A 23,387-nucleotide genomic window follows, 5' to 3' on the forward strand; every position below is an offset into this window, starting at 1 on the left:
GATGAGAAGATGCTCTGTCTTAAATGGCTTCTCAGGCGTGAAAAGCAGAGAGAACTGTAAGGATAAAAAAGAGGTCCATTTATTAAAACTTGAGGAATTTAGAGTGGAGTAAGCATGTGTCAAGAAGGAATGCTGCAACAGAAGAGCAGGCTGCTTTGAGGTGGCTAACAGCGCTGCCCTTCCACTTCTCAAGGAAGCCAGGGACGAAAATGCCCACAGTTAGAGATTGCCTGGATGACTTCTCTTCAAGCTCAAAAGCAGAGGCTTCCCAAGACCCTGGGGGAAAAACTTCTGCCCTCAAAATATCCTTTGGCTTGTGATTTGAATTCCAGTTACATTTCAAAGTGGCAAGTTGACTTTTTGTGACCACCAGGAGAGCTACTCTGGTCGGACTGATTGAGTAGGGGGAGGGGATACCATTGCATCAGTTCTGATGTGACCTTTAACCTTTATCTTTCTCTGCCTTCTGAAAAAAGCAAACACACCGAATTCACCATTCACAGTTCAATAAGAACAGCCAGATGTATCCAGTAGTTGAGAAGACTGGACCTTCAGTGGAGAGTATGTCTGGGAGATGCAGAGGATGCCAGTTAGTAGACCTCTAGATAGAGGGGTCTCTGCTCACTGTCAGGGCTTGTGGCACTGAGCAGGGCCAGGCTTCTGATCATCATGAGCAGTGCATGCAGTGGTCATTCGGAGACTAGCTAGTAAGCCCTTTGTGTCCAGTCCAGCAGCAGCCATGCTGGTTCCATTGGTCAGTTCCTTCCTTTGCGATGTCTTAAATTGTGTACTGTCTTTCCTGCTAAGCAAGGGAAAGCTGGGCTTTGACACCAGAGCTAGAGTGTGTCCTTCAAAGCCGTGTCCCTCCTGTCTCCTCCGTCTGCTTGGCACCATCCTAGACATTTTGTGAAGACTGGAACCATCTGTGAGGTGGACCACAGAACTAAGCCAGGCTTTACTTGGTTCTTGGTGCAGGGGGCAGGGACAGGTGCAGAGAAGTGGTCCACAAGGATTAGGAAGCAGCTGAAGTGGATGATGTCCTGCCCGGCTTTGGGCTGGCTGAGTGCCTGAGCAAATCTTAGAGTTTTGAATTCTATTTCTCCGTAGATCTAGCTAGCTACAAAAGGGATTGTCCTGCACCCAGTCACCTGCTCCCCACACTCCATCACCATGTAGAGCTCACCTGTATTCCCTGTTCACAAAGCTTTCCCAGTGCTGTCCTGCCTCCTGGTTTGCCTGTGCTGGCACTTGCTATACTTGGCCACCTCCTCTTAGCATTCTAAAGCTGTGCCCTTCCATACTATCTGATTTAGCCTCCAGCCTTACCCATATACATATACATACATATATGTGTGTGTGTGTGTATACACTATATATGTTATATTCATTTTTTTTTTTGGTTTTTCGAGACAGGGTTTCCCTGTAGTTTCTAGAGCCTGTCCTGGAGCTAGCTCTTGTAGACCAGGCTGGCCTCGAACTCAGAGATCCGCCTGCCTCTGCCTCCCGAGTGCTGGGATTAAAGGCGTGCGCCACCACCGCCCGGCTATATTCATTTTTTTAAGTCTCTGGAAGAACTGAGGTCAGGGATCTTGTGTTGCAGTCTATAGCATCACCAGCATCAGGCATGTTCACCAAACACTTATGAATGAATAAGGAAATCTATGAAAGAATGAGTGGAGGAGGGATGCATGGTTGAATCAAAGGCTCTGGGGGCTTTGGGGCACCCAGAGGAGCAGTGTTGGTGTAGAGAAGCTGTGGTTGGCCTGGCACTACCTCTAGGTTGTGGTGAGGGACACTGACCTGGGCTAAAACAAGATGGTAGAGGGTGTACATAAAGTTCCTTATGCCAGATGATGGTGGCGCACACTTTTAATCCCAATACTTGGGAGGCAGACGCAGGTGGATCTCAGTGAGTTCGAGGTCAGCCTGGTCTACAAAGCATGTTCCAGGAGAGCCAGGACTGTTACACAGAGTAAGCCTGTCTCAATAAAACAAACAAACAAACAAGTTACTTATATTTCCTGTCCACTGTTTGCAGTTCAGTCCTGTCTGCCAAAGGACCTAACTCCTAACTTCCTATCCCTTAGGGACCACCTCTCAGGTAAAGCTTGATCCTTATGATGGAAAGGAGTTTCAAAGCCAGTTTAAAGCAGAGTTTACTGGGAAGAAGGTTTAGAATAGATATATAAGCATGGGGATTAATAAAAAGAGGTGCTCAGAAGACACAGAGAGTGTGAGGGTGGGCTTCTCAGAGGAGAGCCACACATAAATGTCGGTAGCCCATATAAGCCATTTGGGTGACTCTCAAACTACATCTTAGAGGGTTGATGACTGAAGCCCCCCCCCCCGAAAAGCGAGATGGTAGGTTGGTTCCAGATGTTATTGTAATATGGAAAAATAAACCCATGGGTTGCACAAGTGGGGGGGGGGGTGTCAAGAAATATCTTTTACTGTAAATGGGGCTTGTGAGACTCCTTAGCCGAATCTGCAGGGTTTTTCTGTTTTTGCTTTTTTTCGAGACAGGGTTTCTCAGTAGCTATGGAAGCCTGTCCTAGAACTCGCTATGCAGACCAGGTTGGCCTCGAACTCAGAGATTCACCTCTGCCTCCCGAGTGCTGGGGTTGTTGTTTTAAAGTAAAGGAGTCTACCCCCAACCGCCACGGCGAGAATTGTAGGTTTGTAACTGGAAAAAGAGAAAGGCCATATACTATCAGGCCTTAAAGCTTGGCAAAATTGCTATTTTAATAGTCCTCTTTAAAAAATATCCGTATAAGAGGAACACTGTCTCTAGGTAGGCAACTTTCACAGCAAGAGTAACTTGTCCTAGAATTCTTGATCCTCAGCTGGCAAATGTGTTACAATCATACTCTGGAATGAGGGTCCTTCTTTCCGTAAACGTCCGTGTCTTTAGCCTATTCAGAGGAAGTAGGGTGGGGTGCAGCTAATGGTCCCCAAAGGAGCAGCATAGGAGCCTCAATCTGAGGGACATCGCTTGGAGTCCCTCTGTAACCAGCAGTCTCTCTCCAATAGTGCCCTGGGACTTGTAGTCCTCCGCTTCTTGCCATGGAAGTGCGCCCCCACGATGGCAGTGTTGGGAAAACTACATTTCCCAGAAGGCCAGGAGACGTTGGGGACACCAGAAAAGACTCCCGGCCAGCCGCGCTTCCTTAAATGCCAAGGGGCCGGCACCCCAGCCAAGTGCGGGGCGAGGTCCCCACGTGTCACCTCCTGAGGAGGTTCACGGGGTGAAGAAAGAAAATACGAGCCTGAAGCTGCACTTATGAGCAGCTCGGGGCCGGGACACGATTGCTGTGAGGCTTCGGCAATTCGACTTCAGGCAGGTATAACTCGCACAAACAGTTCCGCTCAACCGAGAGGGTGGTCGAGGCGGAGCCGGTAGGCGACCGCCTACAACGCTTGGTTGGGCGGGCTACCTGTTCCCAAGCAACGATGGGCAGGGCCGGGAGGAGAGGGCGGGCCCGCGATTGGTGGTAGTAGTAGTGGGGGATGCGGGAACGTGCACGAGTTGGTCACCTCTGTTGTAGCATAGGGGAGCCTCTGTGTCTTGTGATTATATAGCCCTGGGAGATTGTGCATGGAAGGCTCTGGGAAGTTGTGAGCCTGAGGATTTGCTTGTGAGTTCCTGGAGTTATGTAGTCGGAGTTGCACAGTCAGCGTCGTGAGTGTGTTCAGGGAGGAAGGCGGCTAACTGCATTTGGGTGGCTGCTGTGTGGTAGTGTGGCAGGCGTCATTGTCCTGGCTTCATACATCTGGCCCCCTCTTTTGGCCTCCTGGTCAGAGGAGTGGAGAACGCAGTGCCTAGTCGGGACGGGATGGAAGTGGTGGACCCCTGGCCACTTGAGACTTGGTTCGACATCCTGCACACTACTGGGCATCTCCCCAGGCTTCTGATCTATCCACGTCTCCTCTTCTGCTTGTTGCCTCCTCCTCCTGCTGCCTCTGATCCACTTCATTTGTTCCCTTTTTACATGGCTCCATGTGCACGTGTCATTTATTCGCAGGCATGGTCAATATCAGAACGGAACTGCTGAGGTCCAGTTTCTGGGGCAGGGAAAAGGCTGGCCATCACTGAGCTTTCTTTCATCATGTAAGGAGACTACAGGCATAGAAGTAGTTCTTGAAAGGAGAGGGAGCTGATCTGATATTAGAAGAGCAGGTGAAGGTTTGCCTTGTGTGCAGGGAAGAGTGAAAAACATAAGCAGTGAGTGATAAGCCATTGGGGTAGGCGTTCCTTTTGGAGAGAGCAGGCACCACAGGAGGGGAACATGCTCTTACCCACTGGTGTTAAGAGCATGAAGGACAGTTGAGGGGTATGGGTGGGCATGGATGTTGGAGAAGAGTTTGCTTTAGAATATTTGTACTGAAGAATATCCTCCGTCAAGCTAGGTGAGTGGCAAGTTCCAAGTGCATCTCCAGCCTTTGCTCTCCCCCGCCTCTCCCCTATTCCCTCTCTTCATCCCTTCTCCCCCCCCCCCCCCACTTTTTTTTCCCTTGGGCATGTGAGATAAGTGTCACCCCAGCCAAGGCCAGTGAGTCATGCTTTAACGCAGTGCGTCCAGCCACAGAAAGAATACTGGCTGGAGTGGTGGGTAACCTTTGAACTTGGGAGTGGGAAGATGTGAGGATACAGGCTAGAATGCAGGGGGTAGTGGCCACACTGTAGATTTCTAGCACTGCCCAAGGGTTCTTGGCATACCCCTGGATGAAGGAAACAAGACCTGTGTAGGCCTGGAGCCAGAGAGACGGGGAATCTGTCCTCCCTGGGGATAGCACCCTGGGTGTGTGAAGCTTTCCTGTCCTCTCCCTAACCCTCTCAGTTCTAGTGGGTTTTCCTATCCTGCATGCTCCCAGCCTCATACAGCTGGAGACCCAGGGGTGTTTCACGAGATAGGTCAGGATGACCCTTGTTGACTAACATCGTGGTTTTTTTTTTCTATCACAGCCTGGTCAATCCCATTAAGCTTCCTATTTCCACGGGCTTTTTTTCTTAATAAAATTAAAGTAATAATATCACTGTCTTAGTTATTTTATTATTGCTGTTGATAAGACACCATGACCCAAGTAATTTATAGGACAGTTTCTTGGGGGGCTTGCAGTTTCAGAGGGCTAGAATACACGACCACCATGGTGGGAGTGTGGCAGCAGGCAGGACAGGCCATGGCTCTGGAGCAGTAGCTGAGAACTCACATCTTGATCTATAAGTAGGAGGCAGAGGGAATTAACTGGGAATGGCTTGGACTTTTGAAGCCTCAAAGCTCACCCCCAGTAACACACCTCCTCCAGTAAGTCCAGGTGTGGAAACACACCCTTCCCAAACAATTCCAGACTGTGGAACAAGTATTCGAACATATGAGCCTATGGGGGCTGTTCTCATTTAAACCACGACATTATACAACATTATCATTGTGCTCTTATGCAGGAAATTTTCCTCTTTCAAAATCTTGGGGTGAAATAGTTAGTCCCTTGCCCAAGAAAACTTCAAGGTTCTTCTTCACCTTTGGATACTTGCGCTGAGGTGCTCAGTGCAATGGAAGTGTTGTGTGTCCCATATATAGTTTAGACTTTTGTGCTGGGCACGTTCCTAACGTGTTCAAGACCCTGAATTTGATCCCCATCATATCAAACAAACAAAAGCAGTATTTTTTTAGTAACCACATTATTTAAGGAGAAATATAAAAGAGGGGCTCAGTAGATGGCTTGGTTGGCAGAGTGCTTGCTTGCTGTGCACACGTGAGGACCTGAGTTCAGAGTCTCAGCATCCACAGGAAAGGTTGGGTGCAGCTTTAGCACTTGTAATCCCAGCTCTAGAGAAGTGCAGACAAGAGGACCTCTGGGGCTCTCTGGGCATCCAAGTCAGTGAGCTCCAGGTTCAGTGAGAGAGCCTGTCTCAGTGGGCTGGAGAGATGGCTCAGAGGTTAAGAGCACTGGCTGCTCTTCCAGAGGTCCTGAGTTCAATTCCCAGCAACCACATGGTGGCTCACAACCATCTGTAATGGGGTCTGGTGCCCTCTTCTGGCCTGCAGCCATACATGGAAGGAATGCTGTATACATAATAAATAAATATTTTTTTAAAAAAAGAGGCTAGAGCTAATGGGCCAAGCAGTAATTTTACTTAATACAGTTTCTGTGTGGTTATTTCAGGGCTAAGCAAGCCAGGCGGCCAGGTTGAAACAAGCGGCCCTCTACAACACTGAAAACACATGTTGTGACACCTAGGCTGAGTTGGTGACATTATCACCCACATTCTCCCTTGAGCAGAAAAGTTCTCACAAAAAGGGGGAAGATGGCTGGGCATGCAACAGTACCATCTGGACCCTCGTTCCTCAGCTCTGAGTATCCCAAGGTGATCTACAAACCTGGATGCCCTAAGCAGACAGCACCTTGAGTCTCAGAAGTGCTGGCACAGGTAGGCAGGCCCTTCTCAGCCTGTTTCATACAACTGCCACACCGGGGAACGGAAAGACCTAACATCTTGATTTAACCCATTTCTATTAATCTGTGTATCGCCATGTGGTAGTGGCTTACCAGGAAAGATTCAGCATGTCTGACTCTGGCGGCTCCATGGCGGCTCTCTCTCTGACTCTGCTTTCTTCCTCCCAGCATTCCGTTTAATTTTCCCCACCTACCTAATTCTGCCCTATTAAGGGCCCAAAGCAGTTTCTTTATTAACCAATGAAAGCAACACAAAGACAGAAGAACCTCCTACACCACGTCAGCTTTTGGTTTTTTTTTTTTTTTTTTTTTTTTTTTTTGGTTTTTCGAGACAGGGTTTCCCTGTAGTTTCTAGAGTCTGTCCTGGAACTAGCTCTTGTAGACCAGGCTGGCCTCGAACTCCACCTGCCTCTGCCTCCCGAGTGCTGGGATTAAAGGCGTGCGCCACCACCGCCCGGCTAGCTTTTGGTTTTTCATCTATCAGATGAGTATAGAAACAGCTATGGACAACACTCTTCAGAGGTCAAAGTCCTGGACTCAGGAAGCTGAGGCAACTGCTCAGCCCCATTTGTGATAGCTGTACCCAAGAACACTGCTGGAGACCAAGCTTGGTGGCAGACGTTGTGTGACTTGATGATCACGCTACTCAGCTTTTCTATGCTGTGACCAAATACCCTAGGGAATCAGTGGAAAAGATAAAAGGTTTAGTTTGGGTCACAGTCTCATATACTTCAGCCCATGGTCACTTTCTCTGTTACCCTTTGGGCTGGTGGTGGCATGGTGCATCATCGTGAGGGCATGTGACAGCATGCTCTCTTCATGGTGACCAAAGCAAAAAGAGAGGAAGCGTTTGTAGTCTCCACATCTCTTTTGAGATACCCCACCGGTGACCTACCTTCCTCCCACTAAGCCCTATCTCCTGAAGCTTCTGTTCTCTTAGCCGTCCCATCAACACATGGGCCTCAGGGGGTTCCGTCAGATCCAAAGTAGAGCAACCCCTTCATGGAAAGATGGTTGCCTTGCTGCCAAAATTGTTTCTAATTGTCTCTTTTTTTTTTAAAAAAAAAGTAATTTATTAATTTTTATTTCTGTGCATTGGTGTTTTGCCTGCATGTATGTCTGTGTGAGGAATTCAGATCCCCTGAAACTGGAGTTATAGACAGTGTGAGCTGCCATGTGGGTGTTGGGAATTGAACCCCAGAGTCCTCTGGAAGAGCAGTCAGTGCTCTTAATTGCTGAGCCATTTCTCCAGCCCCCCTTTCTTTCTTTCTTTCTTTCTTTCTTTCTTTCTTTCTTTCTTTCTTTCTTTCTTTCTCCTCTCCTCCTCCTTCTCCTCCTCCTCCTTCTCCTCCTCCTCCTCGACAGAGCCTTATGCATAGCTCTGGCTGGACTGAAGCTTGTTATCTATGTAGATCAGGCTGACCTCAAACTCACAGAGGTCCTCCTGTCCCCTGGCAACTGGGATTAAAGGAGTGCACCACCATATCAGGGTTTAAATTAGCCCTTTAAAACAGAGCATTGTGGTGCACACCTCTAATTCAAATACTTTGGAAGTTGAGGTAGAAGAATTTTGAGTTTTAGGACTGCCTAGGCTACATGGTGAGACCCTTTCCAAAAACGCAACCAAACTAAGGCAAACCAAGACACCTTTCACTTTAATTACTTCTAAAAGACTATGAGGCCATAATTTAGATGGTTATTTATGAACATTTAAGGACATACATTTTGTCTTTTAGGATTTTTTTTCCACTTAAAGTAGACTAGGATGAGAGCTTTCTTTGGTATTCTTTGTAACCTTGGGTAAGTCTCAGGTGCTACTTCTGCTTCTGTTGAGCCATGTGTGACTTCTAGCTTGGCAAATAACATTGATGCTGAGGGCTGAAGACCTTGAGCTCTAGGGGTGTCAGCCTCTTGTTATCCTTCGAGTAAATTGCTGGGTTGATTTGGTATTATTCTTTAAAGATTGCACAGCTGTGCTGATGAGAAATGTAGCTTTTATTTTTCTTGCAGTATCTTTACCTAGGGTTTTTATTAAGATATTGCTGTTCAGGCCTGGGGTGGTGTGCATGCTTTTAATCCCAGCACTTAAGAGGTAGAGGTAGGTGTATCTCTGTGAGTTTGAAACCAGCCTGGTTTACAGAATGGGTTCCAGCCAGAGCTAATAGTGAGACCTTGTCTCAAACATTATCTATCTATCTATCTATCTATCTATCTATCTATCTATCTATCTATCTATCTAGCATCTATCTATTATATACACACACAACATACACACATATACACACATATTAATTTATTGCTGGTTTCATAAACAAGTGAGAAACAGTCCCTCCTCTTGCATGTTCTGGAAGTGACCCTGTAGAATTGGTATTATTTTCTTAAGTTTTTGGTAGAATTCATCCAGTGAAACTGTCTGGACCTGGAGATTTTTCTTCCTTCTTTTGATAGTTTAAACTGTGAGTTCACCTTCTTTCATAGGCAAAGTACTATTATTTCTTCTTGAATAAATTTTGGTACCTTGTATCTTTCAAGAAAGGTGTGTTTCATCTTCATTGTTGAATCCATGGGCATAAGATTGTTCATAATGTTTCCTTATTGTCATTTTAGTGAGTCAGATCTGTAGGGGAATCCTTTTGTTACTGATGTTGGTAACTACACCCACAGTCATCTCTATCCCTTCTGAGAAGACACGGTTTATTCTGGCCCATGCTCCCAAATGATGCCAGCTCATTGTGGTGGGAAGCTGATAGGGTGGCGGCCCCTGTCCTCCGTGGCAGGACCTCTAGGCTGCTCCTTCCTCCGGTGAAGTCAGGCAGGAGCTGTTAACTTACTTGTGCCCTTGTCTCCTTGTTTCTCAATCAGTTTAATTAGAGGTTGGTCTGTTGCTTTCTTCCCCCAAAGAACAGGCTATAGGTTTGGTGTTTTGTTTTCTCCCCACCCACTAGAATAGGATTGATTTTTTGCTTCTCTCTTATATTTTCCTCCTGCCTATCATAGGATGGTCCCCACTGTCCAGTGCTAGCTTTGAATCAGCATCTTCTGGTTCTTGCTTTAGGATATGCCTTCAAGAGGTCTCCTCCAGAAGATGAGAGGTGACACATTTTTTTTGTCGTAGTTAGGATCTAGCAGGGCAAAGAGTCCAAGTGGCTTGACGGCAGAGCAGCCCTGCATACCTGAACCTTCACGCTCGTAGTTCACTTCTGCTCTGCCTTCTGTGCATGGGTAGTCTTGGGCGGCCATTCCTGTCATCTCACTTCAGTGAGGGAATCTGGCCTCAGATTGGTCCTGGTGGCTGCTGTGAACTCTGTGGGAATCAGGAGGAAGGTGGAGCTTCTCCCTTCACCGGATCCTACCTCAGATCCAGGCAGGCCTCAGTGTAGCAAATATGGTGGAAGGGATTCATTAATATTAAATGTGTCACCTACTCCTCCTGGGGCATAGACCTAGATGGAAATGTCCCAATACATGGTTCCCCTCTACAGGGCAAAGGGACTGTTCCTGGATCTGCTGACAATACCAAGACACTGGGACAGCTGGGAAGAGGGTATACAACCACAGAAGTCCTCTCCATGGCATAAAAGATCCTGTTCCTTCTCCAAGACAGCCCCATTCAGTCCCTTTATCCTTGATGTGTATGGTACGTGCCACAGAGTGGCCCGTTACTGTCAGGTGATCAGGGCAACGTTGACTGTCCTGTGCTCTTGCTGTTTGCTTGGATGTCACAATGTGGCTTGCATCCTGGGTGCTGTTGACCCCCTGCAAATCATTCCCTAACAACAGGACATTGCTCTGAAGTGTGGCCAGGTCCCCAGTGCAGTAGAATTGCTGCTATGCACCTCCCTCCTACCAGCCTGTGGGGGTTCTGCAGCTGAGTTCATCACCAGGGACAGGTGACCTGAGCTGTCCTTGGAGCCCAGCTCCCATTGCCTTCTGGTTCTGGTAGGTTGAGTCTCTTTAGCCTCCAATAGGCCTGTGCCCATGAGAGAAAATCTCTTCTTAAGAGTCAGGCTTCCCTGTTTGGAGCAGGTTGAAACTGGGAGGGGCCCCTCTCCTTTCCTGAAGTGGCCCAGATGGCGCCTCTGGCACTGGCTGGAGGCAGAGCCTAGGCAGGAGAGTCAGGGTTCCCCTGTTCATGTCTGAGGGATTTGGGGTGAATTTCGGCCGATCCAGTGTTAAGGGGGTTTTGGGAGGGGGGCCTCGTGTCTCGGGTGTGGAGAGCTGGGAGCATGTTCTGCTCTGGTTTCTGTTCAGCCCTAGTCATTGCTTCCTAGGCAGCAGCTGCTTCTCCAGGCAACACTAACCCTCAAGGTGACCTGGCTTCCAGGTGAACTCCCCACCTGCTGAGGCAGGCTGACCAGGGCACTGGGACCTGGCTGTGTGGCCATATTCTGGTTTGGATCCCTATAGCTTTAACTGAATGACAGATAGATGCCAGTCTTTGTTGGGCTCAACCATGTTTACTAGTCTTTGAGTGCCTCAGTTTCCCTCCTTTGTCTAAGCTCCCACAAAGGTGGAAGCAGCATGTTCTTCCCTACCCACTTCACCCATCTTATGGTGGAGTTCCAGGATCCAGAAACTGTCTTTTTTCCTTGTCCCCTGAGGCAGGTGGCATTTCTGCCCAGGATCCAGAAGGACTGGACTGGTCAAGGCTGGTGCTGGCCCTCACAGCCTGGGCTCTGCAGGTTTCTCTAGGCCTTTGTTATCTCAACTTCGGTGGGTCTAAAGATATGTCTTTTTTCAGGACTTGGTTCCCGGACCTTGGTGATGGGCTCTAGGAATGCTCTCAGGCCTGTCATTTTTTTGGTCGTTGACACCATGTACTAGGACAGGCTTCCTTCATGGTGCTCAGCACCGGGAGAATGACACTGAGTTGAATTCTTAACAATTCCTAAATGTTGTGAGAACATTTTTTGCCCCAAAGCCCTTGGGGAAAGTGTGTGTGGGGGGTTCCCACTGTAAGGGCAAAATGCTGCCTCTGGGTGCTTCTCCTCCACCTTGCTCCCATAATATGGTTAAGCTCACGGTTAAAAATTACATTGTTTTTATTCATTTTGCATATGTGTGGGCATGTATCCACATGCCACAGCACATATAGGGTCTTATAGGACCTGTAGGCCTAGGAGGTTCTTCTGTGGGAGCTTTACAGAGGCCAGACAGTGGAGCAGACAAGTAGGGGAGTAGAGTCTGCAAGGGAATGTGGGGGCTGGGCCTCGGGCCAGGTCCAGCGCCTCAGGCCTGCTAGCCCGCCCACCTTTGTCCTCCATGCCCTCCTCTACCCCAAACCTGCATACCTAGAACAAGCCCACCTGGGGACTTCAAGCTGCCTTGGGAAGTCCCTCCTCTCCCTCCAGCTTGGCATTTCACCTCTGCCAACTCTCGAAAAGCATTGATTCATCCTTCAGCCCTGCAGAAATGCATATTTATGAAGCATAGTATATGGGTAGCTGGTGATTTCAAGTCTTGCAATCTTACAAGAAGCCATGCCTCTGTGTCTGGAGGGGCCTGTTAGTCATGTTGTCTGTCCAGCTGTCTGGTTGCTTGCAAAACTCCCTCCAGGGGCTGCTTTAGCAATTTCTTGTCTCTTTCCAAAGCCAGAGTGGAGGAGGCCAGAGGGTGGCTCAGCCATGGAGCCCCTTGGAGTTGACTATTAGCCTTCAAATTGTATTGATGATGAAACAAGGACTTCTGTTCACTTAGCAAATATTTACTTTCTGCCAGCCTCGGCAGTCAGAAATGGAGACACAAAGATCAATAAAAACGTGCTCCTTAGCTTGAGGAGAGTTGCAAGACAGGGATGATAATTAGATAATCTCAAAGACTGCACCCCAGAAAAACAATAGAGTGTCTTGGTAAGGAATAGGGGACTGCTCCACCTGGGGCTTGAGGGGGTGTGCAGGAGTTGGTTCACAGTGTGTGGATGGATGATGGCATTCCTGGCATGACAGAACCTTTGTGAAAGGATGGGTCGTAGGTGAGGGACTGGCCGGCTGTGATGGTCCACTGTGTGGGGTGGTATAGGGCCCACCTGCTGGTGTGCCATGATGAGATGAGCAAGCCAAGTGTAGGTGAGGAGGTGTGAGTGAGGGTGCCAGCAGATGTGAGGTGCCATGTAAGAGGGCTCAGAAGGCCTTTGCTATGCCCTGCGGGAGCCATGAGCACAGGGTGGTGAGGGTAAGGGGGGATTGAGTGATTAGGAAGACTGAACAGACAAGACAATGAGACAGGGGTGTGGGGCTGTGGTGCCTAAGCAATGCAAGTTTTTTTAAAAATTTTTATTTATTATGTATATAATATTCTGTCTGTGTGTATGCCTGCAGGCCAGAAGAGGGCACCAGACCTCATTACAGATGGTTGTGAGCCACCATGTGGTTGCTGGGAATTGAACTCAGGACCTTTGGAAGAGCAGGTAATGCTCTTAAACTCTGAGCCATCTCTCCAGCCCCGCAATGCAAGTTTTTGACTGGGGCTTGAGATGCAGAATAGAAAGGCGGGGTTGTGAGATATAAGGACTTCCTGCTGAGTAAGGATATGTGGTCCAGCTGAGGGACTTAACATCAGCAATCTCTGGAAGTGGTCAGGCAAAGTCAGGACCCTTGTGCCTAGGCCAGCTGCCCTTCTTCTCTCTATTTTCTGCAGCGCTCACCCCCCCCCACCCGAGTGGTTTGGCCCTTGTGGTCATGGATGCTTAATACATGTCTCTCTCAGTGGGCTCAGATTCTAGAAACTTTAGGGCTACACAGCTCCAATCCCCTCCTTTTCCAATAAGGCAGCATGGTCTATTTTGAGGTCTGATCCAGTGGCTTTGTCTCGCATGAGTGACGTGTGCTCCGGGAGCATCTTTCCTTACTCTCTATAGCCCAAGGTTGTGCCCAGAGGCCCTGATCTCATCTAGGGCTTCCTGGGACTTTGTCCAAGGGCTCTGCAAGGCAAGCTTGCCGGCTGTGTTGCCTGTGTGCTCTTGAACCACCAGCAGCCTGGGATGAGGTTGTGCCTTCAGGCTCATTCCCTGTGGGTTCCTGAGCAGGTTCTGAGTCACTCATTTATCGACACCCGAGTGTACTCACTGAGGTGTTTCACACGCACGCTCCTACACCAGTGCACTTGCCCCTTGTAGCCTGTGTCTGTGGTCTCCACAGCAGGATGGTGAGCAGAGCCAAGGAGAGTTCACGGCACTTATTTAGTCTGTTTTAGTCTCACTGCTCCTCTCCCTCACTTGCTTTTGTTTTTGTTTTGAGACGGGCTCTCACCTTGTAAACTTGGTTGACCCGGAACTCACTATTTAGACTAGACTGGCTCATGGAGATGAGCATGCCTCTGCCTCCTGAGTCCTGGGATTAGGGCTGTGCACCACCAAGGCCAGCTCTGGTTCTAGTTAATGAGTAGTTATTTTTAAACCTCTTGATGGTTTACAAAGTAATTTCTATTGGAGATGCATGTGTATTAGAGCAGCAACAGTACAGTATCTGTAGTTTGTGGTGCCAGCTGCAGGTTCGGCATCTGTAGAGGCCTTGGTGTATCCCTCGTGGATATGGGTGGCTGCACACTGGGCTTGAGAATTTAGCATCTGTTTTGCCCACCTTTGGTTCCATATCCTGGCGAGAACTGTGGCCTGATTGGGCAAAGAGCTCTCAGTGGAAGACTTTACTGCCTAGTGACTTCCCAGTAGCCCTTGAGTCACACTGGGCCAATGTGGTCTGCATGGCAGGACTGAGTCTCCCAATAGGCCGTTACTTGGTGAAGCAAGAGCCTGGGTAGAGGTTGCTGCTTTCTCTCCAGGGATGGGCAAACTCTGGCGGGGGATTGCAGACTAGCGAATGTAACACATTATTTCCTCTCCTTGCCCCAGCGTGGAGGATGAAAACACTCTTTGAAAGAAATCATTCTATCCTGACACGAAACAGCTAAGCATGCGTGAGAGCAGAGTCTGAGGAAAGCCATAGGCCTGGTGGATGAAGCCTTGCTTGCAGTTTAGTGTGACTTTTATTTCAGCTGCCTGTGGGGAGACAACACAACACGCTGGTATCGTCGACACTTTGGGCCTTTGAGCTTCCTTCCTAAAACAGAAATTAAGGACATTTAGAAAAAGAGCCCAAGGACCCAGCAGCACCACCCAGTGCCAGAGCTTCCTGACTGAAGAAAGGAGCTGGTGCCGAAAGTGGCTGGCTGTTCCTCTCCTCTCCTGTGGGCAGAGGCTCCCACTCAGAGTTTGTTTCCATGGGACATATGGAGACGTCCTCTGGTTGCCTCAGTGGGGAGGAGCTGCCATCCTCCAGTGGGTGGGAGCCAGCATTGGAGGCTGCCAGGCATCCTCGAATGCATAACACAGCTCAGGACTGACACTGGGCCCAGGCGTCAAGCCCTGCAGAGCTTTGTGTACAGATGCAAATCTTTACCATTGTGGTTGGGGCTTCACACATGGCCCGTGTCTTATTTCTCTAGGTTGGGCACGTAGGTGGTTTGTTTTGGTGGTGCTATTGCAGATGGAATCCAAGGCTGTGTACATACTAGGCCAGTGCTCTGCCACTGAGTTTATACCCATCCCCCTGGGCTATCTCCTGGGACCCCTGGTTGTCATCACTGTGAACTGGAGGGGCGCCGCTGCGTTCTCTTTCATGCTGTGTGTGGAGTCACCTCCATCCCCAGCTGCAGCCACACTGCTCCTCCTGAGACTCCGGGAGAGGTGGCCATGGCCTGTGGCCATTAACTTTTACTGCTGTCTTCTGAGGCTGAGTTCCTCTTCCCATGTGTTTGGCCACCTGGGCTCTCCTTGGGTCTCCAGAGAATCCTCATCTGAGATTTCCATCATGTCCAGGGTTAGTGTCACTTCCTTCTGAGGAGCCTGGCTTGGGAGCCATGGCCATCCTGCATACGGTGCTCACGACACCTCCGCAGTCACTAGTCTAGCACCTTCTGACAGTTGACACGGCTGACTGGTTTCCCGCCTTTTATCTTCCCTCTCACGAGATTCAAGGCGCAGTGACTCTGCCTGGACTTGGATGTCCAAAGCTTCCTCTATTTTCCCAGAGGTCTTTGCATCCTGGGTGTTGCTAGACAGGTCTCCTGCTGATGGCAATTCTGTCCTTGCAGGCAGATCTCTTCGTTATGACCTGGCTGCTGGGGTACGTGGACCCCACAGAGCCCAGCTTTGTGGCGGCTGTGCTCACCATTGTGTTCAACCCACTCTTCTGGAATGTGGTGAGTACCATGGCACTGGCGCTGGCTAGCTGGTGAGCCTGGTGTGGTGGGGTTGCTGCTTTCAGCAAGCCAGGCACATGGACAGAGGGGTAGATGGTTCTCTGTTCTTTGCCTTCCCATGCCTGTCACTGTCCTCTTCCCTTCTCCCTCCCGAGGTGGCACTCAGTGAGTGTACACTGAGGGGAGTCTCTTGCCTCTGTGGAGGCCCTGGGTCAATGTCAGGGTGATCTGGGGTGTCCCATCTGCATGGTGGAGGGCTTCCACCTGCTCACTGGATGGCCTGGGCTGTCCAGGTTCTTTCCCGTTCTCTTTCCTGGGTTGCTCTATGGTAGCACTTTTTCTTGGAGGAAATTTTGAAAGTGGTTCCCACACTGGGAGGGTTTGCCTGATGAAAGAGAGGGACTAAAACCTGAAGACAGTGATATCCAGTTCATTATAGCAGAAGGAGATAATGGAGGCCTGAGTGCTCATTGAGGCAGAGCCTGGGATGCCCTGTGATTGCCCTGGAGCTGGTCTGTAGAAGGCTGTGCTTGCTGCCGGCAGCGCACTGTTCCGACTATTGACAGTTCAGCTGTGCTGGGGTGGAACACTGTATTCTTTTCATCTGGTTTATGGCTTGGATCTTTTTTTCCACCTGGGGTGAGGATAGCAGGGTGGTTGGGGGCAGGGATGCTTGGCTCAGAGCCACCACCTTCTGAATGTTTTGTCCCTGCACTCCTGAGCATACTGGACCTGCCTTAGGAGGGGGCTCCCCTTGCTCCTGAGAAACCTTGGAGTGTACCGCTAGAGTGTGCCACTGGTTCCTGATAGGCCTTCTGGCAAGACCACACACATGGTTGCCTTGTGCCCTAAGCTTGCCATATTCACTCCTCACTTACCCTGGGCACTCTCTGTCCCACCTGTGCATGCAGAGTCTCGATGCTGTGGAGCCAGCACACCAGGCTGCAGGACCCTGTAGGGGACAAATACTGATTTGAACCATGAGAGAATGTTTCCGTTGTTTTAAAGGAGTCAGAGGACACCAGTACAGGGCATTAAAGATTCTGCTGTCCTCACCCACTCTCCATTAGATGTGGTGCACACAGAACTCCCTGCAGGAGGCTGCTGGGCTCCATAGCTGGATGGAGCCCGTGTTCTCGCTGCTGGTAGGCCTAGGCTGATTAGCAATTGCCTGAGTGTGGACTGGGCTCCCAGCACAGGGAGAACAGCTGGCCAAATGCATGATGGGTACTGGGGAATCCTTTTAGTGATGTCCAAGTTCCCTTTGTTCATTTTCCAGTGACCCTTGAAGCACTATGTCTTTGCACACTTAATTTTGAAGCTGAGTTTGGATCATAGGAACAACCCAGTTTCAGAGAAAAGTGACTGACCTGTATCTGTGCATGCATTTCTTATATAAATGGTTCCTTTTTTGCCTCATTTTGAAAAGCATTAATCCTTGGAAGTATGTATAATCATTAGTGGAAGAATGAGCGAGCTCTTTAGGGTCAGTTCAGCATGAGAAAAATGGCAGTGTTGCGGTCGGCTCAGCTGAAGCTCAGAGGAGCTGTAATGGCACCTGGAGGCCGGAGGACAGGAGGCTGGAAGCCTAGCTCTGAACTTGGTGGGGACAGGAAGCTGCTGTGAGCACGCGGATGCTGGAAGAGTAGTGCAGTATCGTACTGACTGCAGCACTGGGCGTGGCTCGCTGTGCTCAGGCTATGTGCATTTCTGCAAGGTGGCGCTGCCAGGTGCCACCGTTCTTACCCTAGGAAATGTGTTGGAGGAGGGTTTTAGTCCCTTTCTGTTACTTTAATGCGGTGGTTCTCAACCTGTGGGTTGTGACCCCGTTAGGGGTTGGACAGAGGTTGCGTATCAGATGTCTTGTATGTCAGATATTTACATTATGATTCATAACAGTAGCAAACTTACAGTTACAGTGTAGCAGTGACAATAATGGTACGGTTGGGGGTCGCCACAACATGAACTGTATTAAAGGGTCGCAGCATTAGGAAGGCAGAGAGCCACTTCTTTAGAAGAATAACTGGTGCTGAGAACTGTAGAGAAGGAAGAAAGATGTTTAATTGGCCCAACAGTGTGGTGCCAGCATCCTGGCAACGGCCCCCTAGATACATCAAAGTATAACAAGGAAGCAGAAAGGAAAATGGCCACATGCACAAGAGGCCAAGTGTGTGTGAGTAGCTTCCCTTTATAAGAGAAAGAGCGGTCCTCAGAGACCAGCACCACTCCCGTGCCAGGGGTCTGCCATGGTCAACCACCTCACGCTTGCCCTTCTTAAGGATTCGAACACCATCATGCTGGAAACCAAGCCTTTGGCACGTCAACTTTAGTGGACACATTGGAGTCATGTTCAAACTGTATCAAAGAGATTCATTCTTCAGATACTTATTGAGGGTACCAGTAAGAGTGTATGGGCCTCAGCCCTGGTGCAGTGGCCTCCTAGGAAGGGCAGTGAGGAAGTGAAGATATAATTGATCCCTCAGGGACAAAGCAGGTAAGAGGGAGAGACAGAAAGGGCAGTCAGAGGAGGTCTGTCTGAAGGGCTGGCCTTTGACTGAAACAACACTTGCATAAGAGGGCCCTGGGTTTCTGGGAGAAAAGTTGCAGGACCTGAGTTGGTTTTATAGTGAGGGCAGTGGGGAGGCAGCCAGGGTGCGTAGAGGCCCAGATGGTGGCTCGCAGCAGAATTGGGGCCATGGAAGTGGGAGAAGGGGCAAGAAAAAGCCTGGCAGGATTGCAGTAGCAGCAACGTGCCAGTTCTGTGGACCTTGTGTGGCCAGCTGGCTGAGCTGGGCAGCCGAGGAAGGTAAGGTGTGAAGAATGAACGTGGCTTGTCTCAGGGACCGTGATGTCCATGGAGCTTCAGGAGAGGCCATATAGGTCTCTTGCCTGCTGCTCTGATAAGGCAGCATGAGTGAAAGCGACTTTTAGAAGACAGAGTTTGTTTGACTTATAGTTCCAGAGGGCTAAGAGCCCATCGTGATGGGAGGCTTGGCAACAAGGGGCAAGCATAGTGGCTGGAGCAAGAAGCCGAGAACTCACATCACAAACCAGAGGGAGCCACCTGAAAGTGCTGGGACACTAAATTCTCAAAGCCCAGCCCAAATGACACTTTCTCTAGCATGGCTGGTTCGCGTAGGCTTCCCAAGCAGCACTACCATGTGGGGACCAAGTGTTGAAGCCAGCAGAGGCTGAGTGTGGGTCTGTGCCTACGGTTGTAGAGTGGCTGTCCTGGGCTGAGCCCGGGGACTCAGGTTGGCTCTTGGGTTTGTCATCCAACTCCTGGGCTTTAGCTGGAGGAAGTACGTTGGCAGCCTTGGGCTGGGTGGAGCTACTTTGGGTTGCAGCATTGGACAGGTGGAGCCATCCTTCCTGGTCCACACCCATCTCAACCCTCTGTCCCCCCTCTCACCTCGGCCTCTGCATACTTTTTCCTCGCTTCTTCACAGCTGATTTGCTTCCTCTTCCCTTGGCGACCCTTGTTCTTGAGGCCTCTAGGAGCTCTCTTGTGTTCAGCCCAGATGAGGCCTTCCCAGCCCCTTTCTGCTTGGGTCTCTGGGGACTTTCTCACCAGAGTCTTCCTTTCCTGGGGGCCAGCTTTTCTGATTCCTCGCTGCCTTCTTGGTGTTCTTCTGTCACTGGACGTGTTTCTCCAACCCCTCATATTTTTGAAGCTGGCAGATATGCACGGAGGTCCCTCTGTACCAGAGTGGAGGCTGTTTGGGAACAGCAAGAAGTGTCAAGGTCATGAAAACTGTGGCCGGGCAGGGAGGAAGGGGCCAAGATGCTCTCAAGGGGCCTCACTGTGAGGTATGGCTTTCTGTGACCCAGACTCTGCTCAGAGGTCTAAAAGCCCAGTGTCTGCAACCCATCTGGGTGCCTTTAGGACCCAAGGGAGCTGGGCCAAGGTTTTCTCAATGTACTCTTCTTTCCCTGTCCTGTAGGGGAGGTATCAGAGGGAGGCCTGACCACCATCTCCTGCTTGGACACCAGGGTCTGTCTTCACCAACTACAGCCATCGGTAGAAGTCATCGTGTGACGTCAGACCTGGGTCTGTTGCAGGCACTTGCGCTGCTCTAGCTTCTAAGCTGGTGGGTGTCACAGACTCAGGATTACTGACAGGGAGGGCAGAAGTACAGTTCTTAGCCTGGCTAGGGGTTTTTGTATCAAGAGTCTTTTTACCTGCATTCTTGGTTACCCTGGGTCCTTACTAGATGTATGGTCCCTGCTTTTCTAGGGTTTCTAGAAGACTTTTGTCTCTGTGGTCTGTGGTGACCTTTGTCAGCTCACCTCCCTGATCCTTCCCCCTCTCGACCCACCTTTTCTGACTCTAGATTGCAGATATTTGGGGTCAGCTACAGAGTCCACTGTAGCGTGATCAACAACCCTAGCCCCTGCCCAGCTGAGGTCAGGAACACAGTGGACAGTAGCCCCAGTAGTCTGAACACCCCCCCCTGTAGCTCATGCATATCTTAGTGTGGCTGCTAGCACACTGCTCCTTTTTGTATCCCAGAGTGCTCCAAAGTGCTTGCTTTTCCACATTGTCCAACCTGCCCCACAGTGTTCTGGGTAGCAGCTGCTGTGGCCTGCATCTGAGGGGTCCAGCCCCTGTCTCCTTCAGTGCTCTGGTGAGCCTTGCATAGTCAGTGCTCGAGGAGTGCTGATGTTTTCATGAACATGTGCTGGCTTATCACTTGCCTTCTGTGATGATGGCATCCAGTGAATACATTCTGTATCCATCCGATACACTTGTGCACACTTGTTCCCTCTGGCAAACCTGGGAAGTAAAGCACTCATTACAGGGTCTATGACAGGTCCCAGGGTGATGGGGTAGGTGGCTCCATTCAAGCTCCAGTGGCCACGCTTTCTTGGTCAGAGCCCTGGAAAGCCAGAGCCTGGACCCCAAAGATGGCCTTGAGCTTGGACTGTTTACTTGGGGAAATGTCACACAAGCTTTGGTATCCTTGGCCAGATGGAACAGATTGCCAACAACAGGCAGCAGCCAGCGGAGACAGCCTGTTTGGACACTAGGGCCGACTGTGATGGATCATAGAGTCTGGTCCTGAAATAGTTCATCTCAGGGCCCTGGATCTGGAGTGAGGGGGGACGGACTGCTGTTAAGACCCTTTTCAGGGGGCTAGAGAGAGAGCTCAATGGTTAAGAGCACTGGCTGTTCTTTCAGAGGATGTGGGTTCAATTCCCAGCACCCACATGGCAACTTACAACTGTCTGTAACTCCAGTTCCAGGGGATCTGATACCCTCACACAAACAAATGTGCACATTAAAAAAAATGAAATTAAAAATGAAACAAAATCTTATAACTGGATATAGTGGCGCATGCCTTAATTCCCAGCACTTGGGAGGCATAGGCAGGTTGATCTCTGTGAGTTCAAGAAGATCAGCCTGGTCTACAGAGTGAGTTGCAGGACAGTCTGAGGTACACAATGAGATGCTGTAATAATAATAATAATAATAATAATAATAATAATAATAATAATAATAATAATAATATAAAGACCCTGGTCAGGACAAGTGGTATGGCAGGGCAGAGCTCTCACAGGTCCCTTCCACGTAGTCTTGTTGCTGTAGATCCAGCCACTCCCTGAGGTCAGTGAGCTGTTGTCCTTCCCCAAAGGGGGAGGGGCATACCCTGACCTTTCTGAGGAAGTGTTGCTTAGACCAGCTACCCAGAGGCCACCAGGCTTCACAACCACCGCAGAGTAAGTCCAGCTGCAGGCAGATACCATTTGAAGCTCGGGAGGTGGCTATCTGTACTCCAGAGGCCTCCCAGCGGCTCGAGACAATGGTCGCTGTGTCTGGGGAGCTAGTTTGAGAAAGGTCTTTCCCGTTTTCAGGACTTGGGAAGAACTCTCTGTGCTGTACACAGCAGGATATTTGCATCCTGGGCCTGGGCCTGATGGCACAGGTGCCTTGGAAGAAGTTTAGGGCCGCTGGACAGTAGGTGGCACTGTGGGCTAGAGGCCTGGCTTCCCTGAGCCCCAAGGAAGAAGAGGAGAGAATGGCAGAAGGAAAGGCAGGAGACAGGTGACAGTAAGGAAAATGGAAGTCAAAACGGAGGAAGAAGTGACAGTGAGGGAGACAGTGACAGTGGGGGAGGAGGAGAGGGTGAGGGAGGAGTGAAGGTAGGGGGAGGAGGTGACAGTCAAGGGGGAGGAAGTGAGGGGAGGAAGGAGGAGAGGGTGAGGGAGGGGGTGAAGGTAGGGGGAGGAGGTGACAGTCAAGGGGGAGGAGGTGAGGGGGAGGGGGAAGAGGTGATAGTCAGGCTTGAGGGAGGTGACAGAGATGAAGTTCCTTAGAACTGGAGTGGATCACAGGGTGTGGTAAGGGTGTGCTTTGTTCTGGTGGTGGCCAGCAAGGGCCCTGGCCCCTCTGTCCCTCAGTGCCTTTCTTCTATTATCACTCTTCTGTTTTCATCCCAGCCTGCTCTCCCTCTTTTCTTTTCTTTTCTTTTCTTTTCTTTTCTTTTCTTTTCTTTTCTTCCCTTTTGATTAATAAAAGGGTTATTTATTTAAAGGGAAAAACTTACAGATCACCGTCTTAGACAACAGCCCTCTGCACGACCAGAAAAGGAGTCTAGTAGCCAGAAGTGGAGCCAGAAGCAAGAGAGCTAGTGCATGCCTACCGCTGCTTTTTAAAGCAAAAGAGACCACACCCAAGTGGGCTGGTATCTTAAAGGCTATTGGCTGAAGGAGCGGAAGGAGCGGAAGGAGCTCCCACAGCACCTCCCTCTTTTGTTTAAGTAAGAGAGTTCTAAACCCAATACAAAACAATATACACTAGGAACAGATATTAAGTATAAGATTAGAATTACAATCAGCATAAACAATATTAAGCAAGGAACATATGCTAAATGTTTTAATAAACATTCTATCCTATGGAGTCTAAGTCTTGTATAGGAAATGGCTTGGCTAGATCATAAGAGAACGGTAACTATGACTATCTAATCTTCAACCCTGTCAAAGGCCTGAGAAGGGAGATAATATTACTTGAGCAGGCAGGAAGTACAATCAAGTAGCTTCCAAAGCGAGCAATATATGACAGAGACAATTAGATACCTGAGCAATCACCCAAAGTCTCATTTTGCAACGTTGAAGCAACCAACCATTATGAGTTTCACTCTCCCTCTTTTCTTTCCCTGTGAGGAGCCTCTCAGGTGCCAGAGAAGCTTACCCTATGCATCCTGTGGGGGCAGCCTAGCTTTGTAGTCTGGTGCTGCCCTTGCTGACTCCATTGGTCTCGTGAGGTATATGCACTGAGGTCTCATCTAACTGTGGAAACCTGCGTTTTACCCAGGCCTGAACTATGGTGGATTGTCTTATCATCTTACCCTGCTCTCCTGGAGTGAGCACTTGGCTGGGTAGGTAAGCTTGGCTACCAGAGGAGAAACAGGATAGACAGATGTACTCATCACACAGCTTCCAGAGCCTCAGGAGACAGCTCAGCAAGCGCCAGGTCAGGCCTGAGGGTTGGTAGATCAGATGGTGCGTCTTGAGGCAGGTGGAAGATGGCCCATGTGGACTTTCTAGAAGAGGAGGATTGGGTGATGGGGGAAACTTGAGGGGGTTGAGAAGTGAGTGGGTGAGAGGGCTTTGGTTCCCCTAGGGGATGAGCCTGCTTGCTGGCCTCAAATTCTGGTTGTTTCCTGCAGGCTAGTGAGAGTTGCGTATATGAGTGACAGGTGTCTCATTCACCTGGAGTCAGGACAGGGACATCGATG

At 49.7% G+C, this 23,387-nt stretch overlaps 1 protein-coding gene across 1 annotated transcript in view; it reads left to right on the forward strand.

The window, feature by feature from the left end:
- The first annotated feature begins 10,205 nt into the window (after nt 1-10,205).
- The window catches only part of Pemt (phosphatidylethanolamine N-methyltransferase), a 72,846-nt gene continuing 59,664 nt past the window's right edge, over nt 10,206-23,387 (forward strand). The window contains exons 1-2 of the mRNA XM_038327389.2: nt 10,206-10,392; nt 15,541-15,648. Of these exons, the coding sequence (XP_038183317.1) occupies nt 15,556-15,648 (93 nt within the window). The 5' untranslated portion in view covers nt 10,206-10,392; nt 15,541-15,555. The remainder of the gene's footprint in view (nt 10,393-15,540; nt 15,649-23,387) is intronic.

The sequence above is a fragment of the Arvicola amphibius genome, chromosome 4 (assembly GCF_903992535.2).
Source record: "Arvicola amphibius chromosome 4, mArvAmp1.2, whole genome shotgun sequence".
Lineage (NCBI taxonomy): Eukaryota > Metazoa > Chordata > Mammalia > Rodentia > Cricetidae > Arvicola > Arvicola amphibius.